Source organism: Microcaecilia unicolor, chromosome 11 (genome assembly GCF_901765095.1).
Source record: "Microcaecilia unicolor chromosome 11, aMicUni1.1, whole genome shotgun sequence".
Taxonomy (NCBI): domain Eukaryota; kingdom Metazoa; phylum Chordata; class Amphibia; order Gymnophiona; family Siphonopidae; genus Microcaecilia; species Microcaecilia unicolor.
Window position 1 is genome coordinate 64036604 of NC_044041.1, and position 19417 is coordinate 64056020.

Below are 19417 nucleotides of genomic sequence, written 5' to 3' on the forward strand. Positions count from 1 at the left end.
TACCACATAGGCCGATTGACAAATTGGTTTTAGAGTTCAACTGATACACTTTCTGATCAACTGGATTGATAAATTCCTCACAATCCAAAGTCATATCACAAATGCTGCATTCGCCACATTTAAAGTGACCCCCGCTGGTTGTAGAAACCAAAGGTGATGCAGCTGGTAAATCTGTAGGACTCAAACATTCTTTAAGATTATGTTGCTGATAGATGTTTTGAATGAACTATACCATCTGTTTTTTTAAGTTGCTGATAGATGTTTTGTGATATGAAGTGTGTGTTTTCAGAGCGCTTCCATTATCTCCCTTGAAAAAGCTGGAGGGTGAAACGGGTCCCCGTCGGGAGTTTGCAGCTGGATTAAATGAGAAGTTAAATCACTCTATATATACATTTTTGTTTTTCTTATAAGTTTGCATCATCTCACTGTTCATATGTATGGATGAGCACAATATGATTTTTTGAGCACAAAAAAGTACAAAAATATAATTAATGAGGTTTTAGTGACAAGTTCACTTGCAGGCTTATTTTCGAAAAAGAAGGGCGCCCATCTTTCGACACAAATTGGAAGATGGGTGTCCTTCTCCCAGGGTCACCCAAATCGGCATAAATCGAAAGCCGATTTTGGGCATCCTCAACTGCTTTCTGTCGCGGGGATACCAAAGTTCACGGGGGCGTGTCGGAAGCGTAATGAAGGCGGGACTGTGGCTTCATCAGCCGATAATGGAAAAAAGGGCGTCCCCAACGGCACTTGGCCGACTTTACTTGGTCCATTTTTTCTTGCGACCAAGCCTCAAAAAGGTGCCTGAACTGACTAGATGACCTCCGGAGGGAATCGGGGATGACCTCCCCTTACTCTCCCAGTGGTCACTAACCCCCTCCCACGCTAAAAAAAAAAATTTTTTTTTTTTTGCCAGCCTCAAATGTCATACCCAGCTCCCTGACAGCAGTATGTAGGTCCCTGGAGCAGTTTTAGTGGGTACTGCTGTGCACTTCAGGCAGACGGAGCCAAGCCCATCCCACCCTACCTGTTACACTTGTGATGGTAAATGTGAGCCCTTCAAAACCCACCAGAAACCCACTGTACCCATATGTAGGTGCCCCCCTTCATCCCTAAGGGCTATGGTAGTGGTGTACAGTTGTGGGGAGTGGGTTTTGGGGGGCTCAGCACCCAAGGTAAGGGAGCAATTTCTGAAGTCCACTGCAGTGCCCCCTAGGGTGTCCAGTTGGTGTCCTGGCATGTCAGTGGGGACCAGTGCACTACGAATGCTGGCTCCTCTCACAACCAAATGGCTTGGATTTGGTTGTTTCTGAGATGGGCGTCGTCCGTTTCCATTATCGCTGAAAACCGTGGACGACCATCTCTAAGGTCGACCTAAATGTTAAAATTTGGGCGTCCCCGACCGTATTATCGAAACGAAAGATGGGCGCCCATCTTGTTTCGATAATACGGGTTTCCCCGCCCCTTCGCAAGGACGCCCTCAGGAAAACTTGGGCGCCCCGTTCATTTATGCACCTCTTGAGCACCTGGGTCTTTTCCTCCTTTTGTTTTTAAGAGAATCTATGAGCAACTGATACTGTATTCTACAGTTTTCCAGTAGAAGCAATTCTGATACTCTGTAGAAAAGTTTATGTTTTGAAGTAATATTGATATAAAACCAAGACTCCCATCATGTTTGTCTGCCTATATGGTTGGCATGGTGAAGACGATGACCAGTGTGTTTGAATACGGGTGGCTGGCTCTGGCCACTATGTTGGGGAAACTGGATTGGCAGTGAGGATTTTATCTGCCATCATTTATTGCGTAAATGTGACAAGCCAGAGTGGTACAACTGCAGGTTCTTTATGGCAGCCAAAACAACCATCTTGGGCAAAAATAAAATTTTACCCAGTATAATTTATTATTTTTATTCCACCTTTATCTCAGCCAGAAGAAATTAATATGTTGCACTGTGAGAGCATTCCTCAGAGGTCTGGCTACTCTTGCATCTTCAAATAAGAAGTTTACAGTTTTGTTTTTAAATAAAAACAGCACACCATTTAAATGACAATATAATTTCTTTATTTTTCTTTAATAAATTGCTGGTTTTAATTCCCAGACAGTACCTTTTCTTACAGATTACCCATTTAAGCAAATCATCTTGGGAAAATGAGAAACCAGCTACATGTACCAAAATAAAACGAAAATCTCCAGCCCCTAAGACCCTGTACATTCCCGAAGTCTCAGAATCTCCTTTTCCCCAGCCATGCTCCTCAACTCTGAATGCTTTATTTCTTCTTTTTTTTTTTTTTTTGGGGGGGGGTGGAACTTTATGTAGCCCAGTCTTCACTCTCTGCTCTCAAGCACTGCATCTAAGCAAACATAAGTTAAATGAAAATTGTTCCAAGCCAACATATCAGTTCAAATTTAAAATAAAGTTTGGCCAAATGATATGAAAGGTTTGGAAACCTGAACCTAACCATCAGGAGGTAAATAGAGGGACGAAGAGCACAGCCACTACGGCAGTGCCTGCCAAACAATGGAGAGGGTTCTGAGAGAGAAAAAGAAACCCATTAAAAAAAAAATTAAAAAAAAAAAACCCACAATCACAACTTCCTTTTTTCTATATACATTGTCATATCTCTTCCCTGAACTACTCAAATTACAGTGGGGTTTCTTTCACTTGGACAGAGCACAGCAGTACTCACAGGATTCTCCCTCTGTGCTTAGTCTCTGTTTAATTTGCAGTAACTGAACATTTGTAATACATCTTTGGGGGTAAAGCACTGTAAACTTTTTTCTTCAATAAAATAATTAAAAATAAGAAAGCTATAACCACTGAAATAAGAAACAGAACTTCTATTAAACTGAGCAGTGAAAACTTTTGAGAGAGCAGCTGACTTTTTCCCAACTGCAATTAACAGAACTCCTGAAACAAATTTTAATTATAGGCGACCATAATGCCAACATTTTAAGGCCTCAGCAAAGGTTCTTTAAGGAATGTAACTCCAACACCTGAATTTCATATTATCCAAATATTTCCCAGGGCTTCTGCTGAGTGCAGACCCATTCATAATCCTTTCAGAAGTCTTTTTTTAGACTAAATTAGAAGCAGCACCAACTTGAACCTATAAAGAGTTCGGGAGAGTGCCTCTATTCCCCATTAAGCCACTTGGCAGTTTGTTGGCCATTTAAATTTCTTTACCTTACATGTTTGTCCAAAAGAGACTGCAGTATATATTCTACTTAGAATTTCTTCCTAAGCAACATATGTCTATGCTTCTGCATCCCACAAAGGCATAAACCACCAGGCTGCCACACTGCATGTGCCCATACTTCACAGTGATGAACGTCAGGCAGTTCTAATACAGATACCCACATCCTACAGCAGAGTACACATTGCATCTACAGCTACAGTAACCCACATTTTAGCAGTACACAGCACCAGCCATGCTATACCTCCCAATTTGTGAAGTCACTGCAGTTCTGGCTGAATGCAATGGAATTTGGAACAAGAAATAGAAATCACAAGAGATCTGCTTAGGGGTACATCAGTAGTCATTAGGTTCTAAATTTCCCATAACTGTAGTCTTTCAGAAAGAACATTAGGAATCTCTATTTTCTGTCAAACAAGTTTTTGTTCTGATGATCCATCTCACACAATCAAAAGAAATTCAAATAGACTATGTATAGCCACAGAAAGCACTAATTTAGCAACTCTGAATTGACTGACATATGCAGGAGTTGGGAAGGATATTTTCACTGCTGCAGAACTGGCTATAGGAAGCAGAGACTTTTTTTTTTTTTTTTGCCTGCCTTCTGTAGAGAGGATCAGAATTAGATTGATGGTTTTCAAGTTAAATCATGTAACAGTGAAGACTGATTTTTCAGCCAGTGGCTGCTAGTAAAGGAGAATCTTTCACTGCTATTCAGTGAGGCAGTGGGTTGGGTCCCAATTGAGACACAGCACATCAGTAGAGGACCTGTCACAAGGTATCATTCCTCTTAACCTCTAGCCAATGCATCAGTGAACCCCTCCACTTCTTTCCTCCCATTTTGCCATTAATGTTGGCAGACTAAAAATAATTGTAGGTATTTTACCCCATTTAAATGAATTGTTGAAAACCTCAGTGCTTTACCTGCTGGAGATACTGCACTGTACCTCCTTCTAGGTACTAAGGCCTGCATCCACAGCTACCTTACACAATACACACACTTTCAGACTGAAGGTCAGCACCTGGGTAAAGGTTTGGAGTAACTCCTGGCCTGCAGCACAAGATTCCGCAGGAAGGGCAGAGTCTGCATTCAAGAGCTTTATGGGACTACGGGAAAGTTAAAAAAAAAAAAAAAAAAAAAAAAAAAAGTCGGCTCTAAGGAGAGAAGAAAATAGGTAAGAAAGACAGGAGGATTCAATAAAGTCAGGAGAGAAGTAATTTTGTAAGTCAGAAATTCCACTAGCAACATGCCCCCAACATCCTTGAAACCTACAGATCTAGGTCAGGGCAAACTAGGTCTGCTGGCACTAAAGCAGAGCTGTGTCTATTTCTCCCCTCCCCTCCCCCCCACCCCAAACCAGGATATGCCAGCTCTGCTTATTTTTAAAACCATCTATACAGATTTTAAAAATCACTGCTTTCTATGTTACAAGACCCTTACACAGATCACAGCACCTTCTGCTGGCACTAAGTTTTCAAGTGATCTCATTCTTCCCAGCTTTGTTTAGGAAGTAGTGCTAAATATTTCACTGGAATTGCCTTTCCCTGAGCCCACACATGCTTTTATTCCCAAAGTGCCAAGCATGCTATCTGCATGGATCACAGCACAGTAACTTTCAAGTGTTACCAGGAATCCCTCACAGGGAAGGAGGGACACAGCAGCATGGGATAGCGCCTCTTTCTTTCTGCTGCCAAGGAGGCTGTCTTTTAAATTTAAATTAGGAAAACTATGAAGAAATCAAAGCCTACCCTGTTTGGTGCTCCTGTTTCCCACACAGCTGCACCCTGTGCCTTCCACCCCTTCCCACCCATCTCGACACTGGGGTGCTGGGCAGTGCTATTAAGGCAGAGTCCTCTTCACAATCGACAGAGGCAGAAGAGCGTTGGAATGAAGACACCAAAGGCCACCAGGATAGGGAACATGAGGCTGCTATTGTCCGAGGCATAGGGATTTGGGGTGCGAGGACCTGACTGCACACGATTCTTTGTAACTGTTTTTTTATTGTTGGAGCCATCTTCATATTCTTCCTCCTCCTCTTCTTCTCTTTCTTCTCCAATGCAGGATGAGGGCTGCAGCTTGGGGACTTCTGTTAAAAGAAGAAACCATGGTGTTAGGGGGGGGGGGGGGGGGGCGGGAGACAAGTAGTGATAAGTATCAAGGGTTGCATAGAATAGGAAAGAGGGGAATAGATAAGATGTGAACAAATACATTCTAGGTGCAAGGATCAATGTGGCATAGCCATCAGTTCTACTTCTGGAATGGCAACATTTCATCCATATCTCCATATGGGGTGGGACATGCAACAGGACTGAGTTTATAACCACTGCTGTAATTTTTCTATGGTCTGCATGTTCACAGATGCAGCTACAATGGGCTTAGCTCCAACTCACAAGGGATGGAGAATCTGGTCACATTAAACAAGTGGTGCACAATCACAATGGGCTTCTCTAGGATTATATCCTATATCCCCACAGCCACCAAGAAGAAAAGCAAAAAACAGACATGGCTGATACCACCTTCTTATGGAAAATGACTAAAGATACCCATACAATGATTTGTGTCAGGATCATAAAGCTGAAGATGCTGAGCAACTTATTTCCTCTCCTCCAGTCTTTGTCTTAGCAGCTTCTCATACCTATCCTGGGTCTGTGTGTGTTACTCTTCACCTCAACCCCCAGTCCCATCCCTTTTGTGCAGGGCCATAGCTTCTCTTCCTTACAGGAGGCACTGCATGATAATTCATCCCAGACCGTTGTCCTCCTCACTACTCCCTCTCCCCCCTCCAGTTGTTTGTTTGCTGCATGGGAAGTGAACAATGGTCACTGCCACCTTCTCCCACAGTTTACTGGTTAATACTGTAGCTCTAAAACAAGAAAAGATGGAAAGAATTGTACAGAACAGAAACACTCCCAAGCAACTATTTATGTATGATCATTGCCACCTGTAAGCCACCACTGGAGGAGAGAAGTGATATTGGCACCTGCAAGACCTATTCTTCTGCCTGTAACTCATTTTCCCACCTTAAACTCCATGCTTCTAGAGGGTGCTAGTGCTAGCTTGTGCATACCCAACCACAGATGGACTAAGAAGCAGGAATCCAGACTGGGCTGGGCAGGATTAAAGCATAGGCAAACTAGACACGTGTTCAGTGCCCAAATATTTAGGAGGGACCCTATCATGGATACTAATTTAATGATTCCTAATACAGAGCTTTTGGGGGGGGGGGGGGGGGGGGGGGGAGGGGACAGCGCATAGAGCCACCACTGCCAGGAAACATCTGTCTAGTTTCCTCTCCTCTTCCAGTTGGTAGGAGTTTGGGAGCTGCGCTTATCTGCTGCTTTCTACTCTGCAGTCAAAACCAGAGAGGGCCCTGTTTGTGGGAATTCTAAAATGTATTCATACAATGATGGGGTGCCCTCACCAAGAGGTAACTTTACCTCAAATCTAGGGCCACTGATGTACTGCCAATTTCCTATCAAGGGCTGTCACTGACTGCTCTCCACTATCACATTGTAACAGTCAACCAGGATCTCATGAAGAACCCTCTCTAATACACTAAATCTGACCATATAACTACACAAACCAAAAGGGTAGAAAGCTACATGAACTCATTAGTATTTAAAAATATTAAAAACTACAAATGACAGAACTTTAAAACAGTTTATGAGGGGGCGTGTCAAGATGGCGGCACACTGTTGATCTTGGTTGAACTCTCTCGCTGGCTGCTTTGAATTAAAACTTTTCCTCAAGGCTGGTTCCTTGATGGCCAGAACCTCTTCACCCCAGCAGCAGTCTATTGAAAGATTTGCCACAAGAGCCCCTGCCCAGAACTCCAGGAGGAGCCCTGCTGTTGCTTCGGGAGGAGGAGACCCCAGAGACTTGGGGCTGGATGTCACTCTTTCTCCCCCGGTTCTCACCCTACCGCCTCTCCCCGAAGAACATTTATCTCAATGGAGGCCTCCTGAACATGAAAATGTTGAGGGTAGACCTCCGGATCGAGGTACTGAGAAGACGGGACCACAGGGAGGTTTTATGTTTCAACGGTTTTTATTGAAAACAGTGTACACTTTTATCAACATCAAATATTCAATACGTACAACCAGTCATGAAATTTCCTTCTAATCAAACATCAAACAGTTCGGGCCTACTGCTTTCACTTTTTTATTCCGTTTCTCCAACCCCCCCCCTCCCCTTTCCCAGTTCCCCCCACCCCCAAAATTCCCCTCTGTTGACCCTCCTATTCTCTCCCTCCCCACGGAAAACTCATAATCGTCCCTAAAGAGGAATTGACCCACCTACAACTTCAATATAGTGTCTACAGCACATTAAGTACAAAACTCTTACCCTTAGCTGATAGGGTATCTATATATTTTCCCCAGATCTTCAAAAACTGATTTTTTCGTTTTGGGGATCCTCTGGCTTCTCTTGCCTCCCACATCAGCAGCTGGTGCACCATATTCCGCCAGTGCCAAAATTCTGGTACTGCCTCTGAAGTCCAGTTTTGAAGTATACATTTCTTTGCCAGAAGACACCCCTTACGAAAAAATAATGTTTCCTCTGAGGTATTTCCTCTGAACGACCCATATATATCCAGTAACATCTGTGAGGGGGTTCCTATTATTTCACAAGACAGCAGGTTTGACAGATAGGTGGTCACTCTGGACCAGAAGCCCTGTATGGCTTCACAGCTCCAAAATGCGTGATAGAATGTGTTTTCTGCGGTTTACATCGCGAGCATATTGAATTTTGTGTTCCCCCAAATTTTGCTAATTGTTCTTGTGTGAAGTAAGCTCTATGAAGTACTCGAAAAGCACATTCCCGATATTGGGCTCCACTAACTAAGTTTGCAGGGAGGTTTTAATGACTGTGCAGGCAGCACCTCACTGTCTGTAGCCTAGCAGGATCTGTTTGGGAAAAGGATATAGGAATGCTGGGAATCCCAGAAGAACGTACAGACACCAGAAGTGGTATCCCAAACAGGTCACAGCGAAATGCATGAACGGCTGTAAAGTGGAAGCATAAAAAAAAGCAAGAAGCTGCCTATGGAGAGAAGGCATGCTGCTCCCACAACTGAAGACCCATGCTGGAATCGAAGGAAAATAAATTCACTGAGCATGGAGAAAAACTCCTCACCCTAAACCAGGGAAGAAACCCCGCTCCACCACTATACGTCGTCATCTCTAGTAGTGGAATAAAACAGAAAGAACCAGGCACAGGTTCACAGGGTACCTTTACTGAGGATGCTGAACAGGTGAAACAGGTCAACACTCTAGTTGCTGTAAAGGAGCAAACTGTCATATAGTGAAATAGAAGAGGTCCCCGAACGAGATAGAGTCCTGTGGACAGAAGGAGCTCAACCCTCCCTCAGGGAGGATGCAATTAACATATCACCTATAGAATTCCGCACTGAACTGCAGATAAAGTAACGGAAAATACAGACCTGCCTCATGAGCAAAGATGAAGTTCCACTCAAACTAGCGGTGGACTCTGGCTCAAGCTCCAGAGAAGAGCTCTACATCCAGAAACAGAGTTGCGCCCCGTCGTCAGCAACAAGGCGTACTCTTCATGTAGACAAGGAAACAAAGCCATGTCAACTCCCAGAGTTGTAGTCGCGCTGTACAAGCAGAGACGGAGCCTTGCTGGAGAAGCATTTATGAGCCAAACTGTAGAGGGAAATAATCTCTAATTTCAGAAATGTTACCAATACCACTGACTAATGTAATGTTTATACCAATTACAAAATATATAACCATTCAGAACTCATTCATACACTGTTTAAAACTACAATCTTTATTGCAAAATCATAATCACAATTGTTAAATCAGCATGTCACCATTAGACCCATCCCCCATGGCTTTGAAGCATATACAAAATAGTTCACATATCTAAAGTTCTTCTTCGTGTTGTAATTGATTCATATCAAAAGAAGCTGCTATACAATCATTCAATAGTTCTAAATCCTTTGTGTCTTCTGAATCTTCTAAGGTTCAGCAAACCCCACACATAGGGATCGTCAAGCTCTTAAGAACAAAATCCATCCCAATAAACAATTAAGAAGAACCACACGCCGTATGGAGATCATGAAGTATCAAACATCATTTTCATCCACTCAACATTTAATATAAAAGTTCTTCTGGTCCCAACACTGACTGTGTTTCATTATAACGTCATCAGGAGACTGTATTCGTATTCAGCCTCTAGTCTCAATCAGGCATATTGCTTGGTGCTCATCAACATCCGGTATCTCTACCTCACTTCCTGAAAATGAGAACATTGCTGTATACGCAGACATGGAGACAAGCTCAATATGCAGAATTACATTGGGATCCCAACAAGCGACGGCAATACACCTTCAACCAAAGGAGAAGTGCTGCTCCACTCTCCAGAATGGATCTGTGATCCAGACCCAGAGATGGGGCTCCAAGTACCCGTCATCTCCCAACAAGAATGTCCTATCAGACGGGAGAGATGGAGCTCTGATCCACATCCAGCAAAGGCAGTCTGCTCCCCAGTGAGAGAGCTCAGCTTCTCACCCAATGGTAAGTGGGAATTGAACCAACAACATTTAGTTCAAAGGTATAACCACTAGGCCAGGGCTCTATATGGAAGATCTACAGCAAGAAAAAAAAAAAAAAAGACTGCATGGTACAGGCCAAAGCAGGAGCACTGCTTGCAGCCATGGGAGAGGCTCTGCTCCACACCCAGAAGAGGCACTAGAGCGAAGCAGCTGAGTGCTATATTTATTGGGAGTCCTGCTCCTGAACCAGCGAAGGTAGCCCGCAGGAAATAAAAGAAGCAGCAGCTCTGTTGCACATCTAGAAGGGAGCTGTACTCAGCAGAGAGACTAGAGACTCAGCTCTACCGCTAGAGATGGAACCCCACTCCAGAACCAGAAAGGAGAAGGAGCCCCAAAGGCAGAGCTCTATCCCCAGGTACCAAACTGCACCTTAGTGCAAAGGAGGAGATTTATGAAGGCCAAGAAGGACCTCCCTGGAGAACTAGAAGGCGCGAATTCCAAAGCAGTGAGGGAAAAGCCTCCCTTAAGGGGTGAAAGAGCTCAACTGCATAGTAAGAAAGGAGGGAGGGAGACTAATGAATGTGGGCAACTGACCCACAAGAGGAAATGCCAGAAATGACTCAAACCGAGGCCGCCGCCAGAAGGCCATGCCCCAGGAAGTACACTGCCGAGAGCCTTAATAAGGAGGGAAGACTGCCAAAAGAAAGCAGTTAGTCTACCAACCAAAGGGAAGGTGTAGAGTCTATTGCCAGGACTGAAAGATAACTGCTGGAAGGAGTCTACTAAGGAACACCAAGAAGTGCTGGCAGGCACCACACAACTACGGCAAGGGACAAAGAAACCCTCGAGAAGGATGCAGCCCCCCTCCCCCCAGAAGGATCCCAAGACACAGCAACAGCCACCAAAGCACCTATGCCCATAGTGCCTAGAACCCTGAAATGCCACCAAGGGTTGTCCAGGGTTTTAACTGTTGAGCAGCACTTGCAATGACGCCTGTGCCAGGAGAGAAAAATTCCGTGCACTTTGAGTAATGAACTAATTGTACAGTGTTTAAACTGAAGGGGAATGAAAAGCGCTCAGGACTGGAAAATAAGGGGTAAAGTCACGAAAGGAATGACATTGAGGCAGCTGAGTACGAGGCGGACCACCGAGCAGGAAAGAAGGCTATTACCAGAAAATCCTCCCAGGAACACCCGTGATACAAAAAAAATTCCAAAACTGTGAAGCAGTCCGCTACATCAGAAAACCCAAGAAAAGGGAGACAGCTGAGACAGGCCACTCAGAAGAAAAAAAAAACAGCATAAAGGAATGAGGACCCGAGCCAGCAAGGTACTATTATCCAATAGTTGCACCAATACCACCAGGGACTGCACACAAGCAGACCAGTCGGCCTCTTGGGAGTCTTTTTTTACTGCATCCGAACAAAGTGAGAAAAAGATCATAAACAAGAGGAATACCTCAGCAGGCGGGGAAAATGGCTGACTGTTAAACGTGGAAGAAATCCACCTGTACAGCATGGGGCGATGCCCTAGAATGGAAAACAGGAACCAGGTGCCTGAAGGCACCCTGGCCTGCTAAACTTTGCAAAACCCGCAAGAGGAAAAATCCTCCAAGCCCAGATATAACTCCATTTGGGACAAAGCACGATAGTTGGATCACTCAGCAATCATAAGGTAGAACCAGCTCATAGTAACATAGTAAATGACGGCAGAAAAAGACCTGCATGGTCCATCCAGTCTGCCCAACAAGACAAACTCTTATGTGCTACTTTTTGTGTATACCCTACTTTGATTTGTACCTGTCCTCTTCAGGGCACAGACCGTATAAGTCTGTCCAGCACTATCCCCGCCTCCCAACCACCAGCCCCGCCTCCCACCACTGGCTCTGGCACAGACCGTATAAGTCTGCCCAGCACTATCCTCGCCTCCCACTACCGGCTGGCTCTGCCACCCAATCTCGGCTAAGCTCCTTAGGATCCATTCCTTCTGAATAGGATTCCTTTATGTTTATCCCACGCGTGTTTGAATTCTGTTACCGTTTTCATTTCCACCACCTCTCGCGGGAGGGCATTCCAAGCATCCACTACTCTCTCCGTGAAAAAATACTTCCTGACATTTTTCTTGAGTCTGACCCCTTCAATCTCATTTCATGTCCTCTCATTCTACCACCTTCGCACCTCCGGAAAAGGTTCGTTTGCGGATTAATACTTTTCAAATATTTGAACGTCTGTATCATATCACCCCTGTTTCTCCTTTCTTCCAGAGTATACATGTTCAGGTCATCAAGTCTCTGCTCAGACGTCTTGTAACGCAAATCCCTTACCATTCTCGTAGCTTTTCTTTGCACCGCTTCAATTCTTTTTACATCCTTCGCAAGGTATGGCCTCCAAAACTGAACACAATACTCTAGGTGGGGCCTCACCAACGACTTATACAGGGGCATCAACACCTCCTTTCTTCTGCTGGTCACACTTCTCTCTATACAGCCTAACAACCTTCTAGCTACGGCCACCGCCTTGTCACACTGTTTCGTCGCCTTCAGATCCTCAGATACTATCACCCCAAGATCCCTCTCCCCGTCCGTACCTATCAGATTCTCCCCGCCTAACACATACATCTCCCGAGGGTTTCTATTCCCTAAGTGCATCACTTTGCATTTCTTCGCATTGAATTTTAATTGCCAAACCTTAAACCATTCTTCTAGCTTCCTCAGATCCTTTTTCATGTTTTCCACTCCCTCCCGGGTGTCCACTCTGTTGCAGATCTTAGTATCATCCGCAAATAGGCAAACTTTACCTTCTAACCCTTTGGCAATGTCACTCACAAATATATTGAACAGAATCGGTCCCAGCACCGATCCCTGAGGCACACCACTACTCACCTTTCCCTCCTCCGAGCGAATTCCATTCACCACCACCCTCTGGCTTCTGTCCGTCAACCAGTTCCTAATCCAGTTCACCACTTTGGGTCCTATCTTCAGCCCTTCCAGTTTATTTAAGAGCCTGCTGTGGGGAACCGTGTCAAAAGCTTTGCTGAAATCTAAGTAGATTATGTCCATAGCTCGTCCCTGATTCAATTCTCCTGTCACCCAATCAAAGAACTCAATGAGATTCGTTTGGCATGATTTCCCTTTGGTAAAACCATGTTGTCTCGGATCTTGCAACTTATTGGCTTCCAGGAAATTCACTATCCTTTCCTTCAGCATCGCTTCCATTACTTTTCCAATAATCGAAGTGAGGCTTACCGGCCTGTAGTTTCCAGCTTCTTCCCTATCACCACTCTTGTGAAGAGGGACCACCTCCGCCGTTCTCCAATCCTTCGGAACCTCTCCCGTCTGCAAGGATATGTTAAACAAATCTTTAAGATGACCCGCCAGAACCTCTCTGAGCTCCCTCAATATCCTGGGGTGGATCCCATCAGGTCCCATGGCTTTATCCACCTTTAGCTTTTCAAGCTGTTCATACACACTCTCTTCCTTGAACAGTGCTCTATCCACTTCAATCTCAGTTATACTTTTTGCAGTCCATCGCGGTCCTTCTCCAGGATTTTCTTCTGTGAAAACAGAACAAAAGAATCTATTTAGCAAATTTGCTTTTTCTTTATCATTATCCACATAGCGGTTCGCAGTATCTTTTAGTCTCACAATTCCCTTTTTAGTCATTCTCCTTTCACTTATATACCTGAAGAAATTTTTGTCACCCCTCCTTACATTTCTAGCCATTTGTTCTTCCGCTTGCGCTTTCGCCAGACGTATCTCTTTCTTGGCTTCTTTCAGTTTCATCCTGTATTCCTCCTCGTGTTCCTTTTCTTTAGTTTTTGTGTATTTCTGGAACGCCAGCTCTTTAGCCTTTATTTTCTCAGCCACTTGCTTGGAGAACCATATCAGTTTCCTTTTTCTCTTGCTTTTATTTACTTTCCTTACATAAAGGTTCGTGGCCTTATTTATAACTTCTTTCAGCCTGGACCACTGTCCTTCCACTTCTCGTATTTCCTCCCAGCCCATCATCTCCTTCCTCAGGTATTCCCCCATTTTACTAAAGTCAGCACGCTTGAAATCCAGAACTTTGAGTTTTGAGTAGCCGCTCTCCACTTTAGCTGTAATATCAAACCAAACCGTTTGATGGTCACTGCTGCCCAGGTGGGCACCCACTCGGATATTTGACAAGCTATCCCCATTTGTGAGCACCAGATCCAGCGTCGCTCCCTCCCTCGTGGGTTCTGTCACCATTTTTCTGAGCAAACCGCTTTGAAAAGCATCCACGATCTCTCTACTTCTTTCCGATTCCGCAGACGGAACCTTCCAATCTACATCCGGCAGATTGAAATCTCCCAGCAACAGCACCTCTCTCGTTTCCCAACTTTTGAATATCTGCGATCAGGTCTTTATCTAGTTCCTCCGATTGTTTCGGAGGTCTGTAGACAACACCCACGTGTACAGAGGTTCTATCCTCTCTTTTTAAGGTGATCCATATCGTTTCTTCCTTTCCCCAGGTCCCTGTCATTTCGGTCGCCGTGATATCATTCCAGCTCAGCCCTGGAAATGAAATAAATTCATATACTTGCTGTTCTGTATCCAACCAGGAATCCAGCTGAACAGTGAACGTTAAGCCTCACAACACTCCACAAGATTCCACACATGGCCAGTGGAGCTGGAAGGGGTGGGGTGGGGGAGATCCAGTATCACCGGGTGTCACCCTAGCTAAGAAATGAGGGACTTTAATGCTGTTTGGGATCCTGAGATGGATAGACCTTCCCCAGGGGCAGCTGCGTCTTATCTTAACAAGGGTCTGCTTCTTATTAGTAGAGTGTTTGATCTGGTTGATGTATGGAGGGAGCTACATCCTATGGAGCGAGATTACACCCATCTTTCACGGGCACACTCAACTCAAGCCCGGATGATTATATTTTAATGTCCAGGGGAGATTTTGGAACGATACAACAGGCAGAAATAGGCCCTTATGTCATCTCAGACCATGCCTGGGTGAAGCTGGAATGGTCAATAGGAGGCTCCTTGCCTCAGGGGGGGGTCAATGGAGGTTCCCGTTGGAATTGTACAAGGATCCAGGGTTTCAGAACCGCCTTTTAACATGTTGGAAGGCATACAAGACCCACAATAAACTCCATGAGGCGGATCCGATATTACACTGGGAGGCAGCAAAGACTGTTCTGAGAGGTGAGATCATAAGTTACCCTCACCATGTGCGGAAGATGAGTGACAGGGAAATTTTGAGGCTTAGCTCACAATTATGTAAGGCCCGGCAGCAATGGGGGGGCATGTCCATCACGTGAACATCAGCAGCAACTTGATCTTCAGACAGCGTTGAATTCTCTTGTCCATCAAAGAGCTCTCAAATCACAAGTGTATTACACATATATGTTATATCGTTATGGCAGTAAAACAGGGAGACTGCTGGCCCTCTTGGTTCGTCTGAAGGGGGGGGGGGCCCAAAAGGTCTTGTCCCTTCGGGGGGAGTAGAGTCCATGCAGATGAGGCTATAAGGGATATTTTTTATAATTATTACCGGCGACTTTACGCTTCGCCTCAAGAAGAGGGACTCCCCGGATCTTTATATTTGGAAAGTTTGACTTTGCCTTCAATTACTCAAACCGATCGCGAGGTGTTAAACAAGCCTATACAAGAGGATGAGGTAGCTTTAGCTATTGCCCATAGCCCCCTGTTAAAGGCCCCCGGACCAGATGGTTATAGGGCGGAGTTTTATAAGCTCATGGTGGGAGAAGTGGTACCCCTCCCCAGCTTGTTCAATAAGATCGTAGAGGTAGAAGCTTTACCAACATCTTTGGATATGGCTAATATTGTCTTGCCTAAGCCAGGTCGGGACCCTACGCTTCTGGAATCGTATCGTCCAATTTCACTTATGAATGATGGAAGCCAAGTTACTGGCAAAAATCATGGCTAATCGTTTGGCACGAGTTTTGCCCAGGATTATTCAAGAAGCGCAGTTGGGTTTTGTGCAGGGGCGTTCAGTGGCCAAGAGTATTCGCAAAATACTTACGACATTGGAATATAGGCGTCAGAAAGAGATGAATTCCATCCTTGTTAGTTTTGATGCAGAAAAAGCTTTTGATAGGGTGCATTGGGATTTTATTTTTGCATTGCTGCAAATCTATGGGTTTACCGGGCGGTTCATCTCAGTTATAAAGGCGTTGTACTCGTCGCCTAAGGCATGAGTGTTGATGAATGGACATGTCTCCCAAGAATTTGCGGTACTTAGGGGTACTAGACAGGGGTGTCCTCTGTCACCCCTCCTGTTTGTGTTGACATTGGATCCTCTTATTAGGGACATTATGGCGAATCCTGATATTAGGGGTATTCAGGTGGGTTCTTGCTGTTTCAAGGTGGCAGCGTTTGCTGATGACCTCTTAGTTCATTTAGCAGATCCGAAGGGGTCCCTTGCCGCCTTGCTGGAGTCATTCCAAGAGTATGGTGACTATACTGGATTTCGTATTAATTTTGACAAATTGGAAGCTTTACTGTCCTCATTGCAGCTTCAGAGAGATTGGAAGGGGGAGTTCCCATTAAAGTGGGAAGGGAATTCCTTTAGGTATTCGCTTGGTGATGGACGTGGCATCCCTGTACCAGTGTGGAAAACTCTTCCTCTGTCCCTGTTAGGGTGAGTGAATCTAATAAAGATGGTTCAATTCCTGCGCTGGCTGTATGTTCTTCAATCACTGCCGATTAAGATCACAAAAAGAGACATGAGGGGCCTGTATCGGCTTTTTAGCGGGTTTTGTTGGAGGGAGGAAAAAAACCAAAGTTGCGCCTTTCAGTCCTAGTGGGGGATTGGAGCAGGGGGAGGCATGGGTCTCCCAAATTTGCAACAATACAACCAAGCTTGCTTATTGCGTCACTTGGGGGATTGGTGTGGACAGACACAGACTTTTACACCCACATAATTAGAAAGTGAATATTTTGCACCCTACAATTTTTTTTTCATTGCTCCACCTGTCTAATGCACAAACGCCTCTTCATTTGAAAGGCAGTTTGTTATTATGACCGTTGCAGGCAATGTGGTGTTTCCTAGTGGAGCAACTGGGAGCCAACCTGGCGGTATCAGATTTACTCACTCTTAGGGGTAATGAGTTTTTTCAACCATGCATGGATAAAGCGAATGATACATACCTGTAGCAGGTGTTCTCCGAGGACAACAGGCTGATTGTTCTCATGACTGGGTTGACGTCCACGGCAGCCCCCACCAACCGGAACAAAAACTTTGCAGGCGGTCCCGCACGCAGGGCACGCCCACCGCGCATGCGCGGCCGTCTTCCCACCCGTGCGGGACCGTTCCCACTCAGTTGAATGACAAGCAAAAGAATGAGGAAAAACGCAACTCCAAAGGGGAGGAGGGAGGGTAGGTGAGAACAATCAGCCTGCTGTCCTCGGAGAACACCTGCTACAGGTATGTATCATTCGCTTTCTCAGAGGACAAGCAGGCTGCTTGTTCTCACGACTGGGGTATCCCTAGCTCTCAGGCTCACTCAAAACAAGAACCCAGGTCAATTGAACCTTGCAACGGCGAGGGCATAACAGAAATTGACCTACGAAGAACAACTAACTGAGAGTGCAGCCTGAACAGAACAAAATCGGGTCCTGGAGGGTGGAGTTGGATTCAAACCCCAAACAGATTCTGCAGCACCGACTGCCCGAACCGACTGTCGCGTCGGGTATCCTGCTGGAGGCAGTAATGTGATGTGAATGTGTGGACAGATGACCACGTCGCAGCCTTGTAAATCTCTTCAATAGTGGCTGACTTCAAGTGGGCCACTGACGCTGCCATGGCTCTAACACTATGAGCCGTGACATGACCCTCAAGAGCCAGCCCAGCCTGGGCGTAAGTGAAGGAAATGCAATCTGCTAGCCAATTGGAGATGGTGCGTTTCCCGACAGCGACCCCTTTCCTATTGGGGTCGAAAGAAATAAACAATTGGGCAAACTGTCTGTGGGGCTGTGTCCGCTCCAGATAGAAGGCCAACGCTCGCTTGCAGTCCAATGTGTGCAACTGACGTTCAGCAGGGCGGGTATGTGGTCTGGGAAAGAATGTTGGCAAGACAATTGACTGGTTAAGATGGAACTCCGACATCACCTTCGGCAGGAACTTAGGGTGAGTACGAAGTACTACTCTGTTATGATGAAATTTGGTATAAGGAGCATGAGCTACCAGGGCTTGCAGCTCACTGACTCTACGAGCTGATGTAACTGCCACCAACAAAATGACCTTCCAGGTCAAGTACTTCAGATGGCAGGAATTCACTGGCTCGAAAGGAGGTTTCATCAGCTGGGTGAGGACGACGTTGAGTTCCCATGACACTGCAGGAGGCTTGACAGGGGGCCTTGACAAAAGCAAGCCTCTCATGAATCGAACAACTAAAGGCTCTCCAGAGATGGCTTTACCTTCTACACGATGATGGTAAGCACTAATCGCACTAAGGTGATTCCTTACTGAGTTGGTCTTGAGGCCAGACTCTGATAAGTGCAGAAGGTATTCAAGCAGGTTCTGTGCAGGACAAGAGCGAGGTTCTAGGGCCTTGCTCTCACACCAAACAACAAACCTCCTCCACTTGAAAAAGTAACTCTTTTTAGTGGAATCCTTTCTAGAGGCAAGCAAGACACGGGAGACACCCTCAGACAAACCCAACGAAGCAAAGTCTACGCCCTCAACATCCAGGCCGTGAGAGCCAGAGACTGAAGGTTGGGGTGCAGAAGCGCTCCGTCGTTCTGCGAAATGAGAGTCGGAAAACACTCCAATCTCCACGGTTCTTTGGAGGACAACTCCAGAAGTAGAGGGAACCAGATCTGATGGGGCCAAAAAGGCGCTATCAGAATCATGGTGCCGTGGTCTTGCTTGAACTTCAGTAAGGTCTTCCCCACCAAAGGTATGGGAGGATAAGCATACAGGAGGCCTGTCCCCCAATGGAGGAGAAAGGCATCCGACGCTAGTCTGCCGTGTGCCTGTAGTCTGGAACAGAATAGAGGCAGCTTGCGGTTGGTCTGAGAGGCGAAAAGGTCCACCGAGAGAGTTCCCCACTCTCGGAAGATCTTGAGTACCACTCTGGAATGGAGCGACCACTCGTGCGGTTGCATGACTCTGCTCAGTCTGTCGGCCAGACTGTTGTTTACACCTGCCAGGTATGTGGCTTGAAGAAGCATGCCAAACTGGCAGGCCCAACGCCACATCCCGACGGCTTCCTGACACAGGGGGCGAGATCCGGTGCCCCCCTGCTTGTTGATGTAATACATTGCAACCCGATTGTCTGTCCGAATTTGGATAATTTGATAGGACAGCCGATCTCTGAAGGCCTTCAGTGCGTTCCAGACCACTCGGAGCTCCAGGAGGTTGATCTGCAGATCCTGTTCCTGGAGGGACCACAGTCCCTGGGTGTGAAGCCCATCGACATGAGCTCCCCACCCCAGGCGAGATGCATCCGTCGTCAGCACCTTCGTGGGCTGCGGAATTTGGAATGAACGTCCCAGAGTCAAATTGGTCCGAAATGTCCACCAGTGCAGCGAATTGCGGCAACTGAGGGACAGGCGGATGACATCTTCTAGATTCCCGGTGGCTTGGCACCACTGGGAAGCTAGGGTCCATTGAGCAGATCTCATGTGAAGATGAGCCATGGGAGTCACATGAACTGTGGAGGCCATATGACCTAGGAGTCTCAACATCTGCCGAGCTGTGACCTACTGAGA

At 45.9% G+C, this 19417-nt stretch overlaps 1 protein-coding gene across 1 annotated transcript in view; it reads right to left on the bottom strand.

Moving 5' to 3' along the window:
- Positions 1 to 2293: 2293 nt before the first annotated feature.
- Positions 2294 to 19417, bottom strand: part of MLEC (malectin) — a 34551-nt gene continuing 17427 nt past the window's right edge. The window contains exon 5 of the mRNA XM_030217990.1: positions 2294 to 5281. Coding sequence (XP_030073850.1) covers positions 5052 to 5281 — 230 coding nt within the window. The 3' untranslated portion in view covers positions 2294 to 5051. The remainder of the gene's footprint in view (positions 5282 to 19417) is intronic.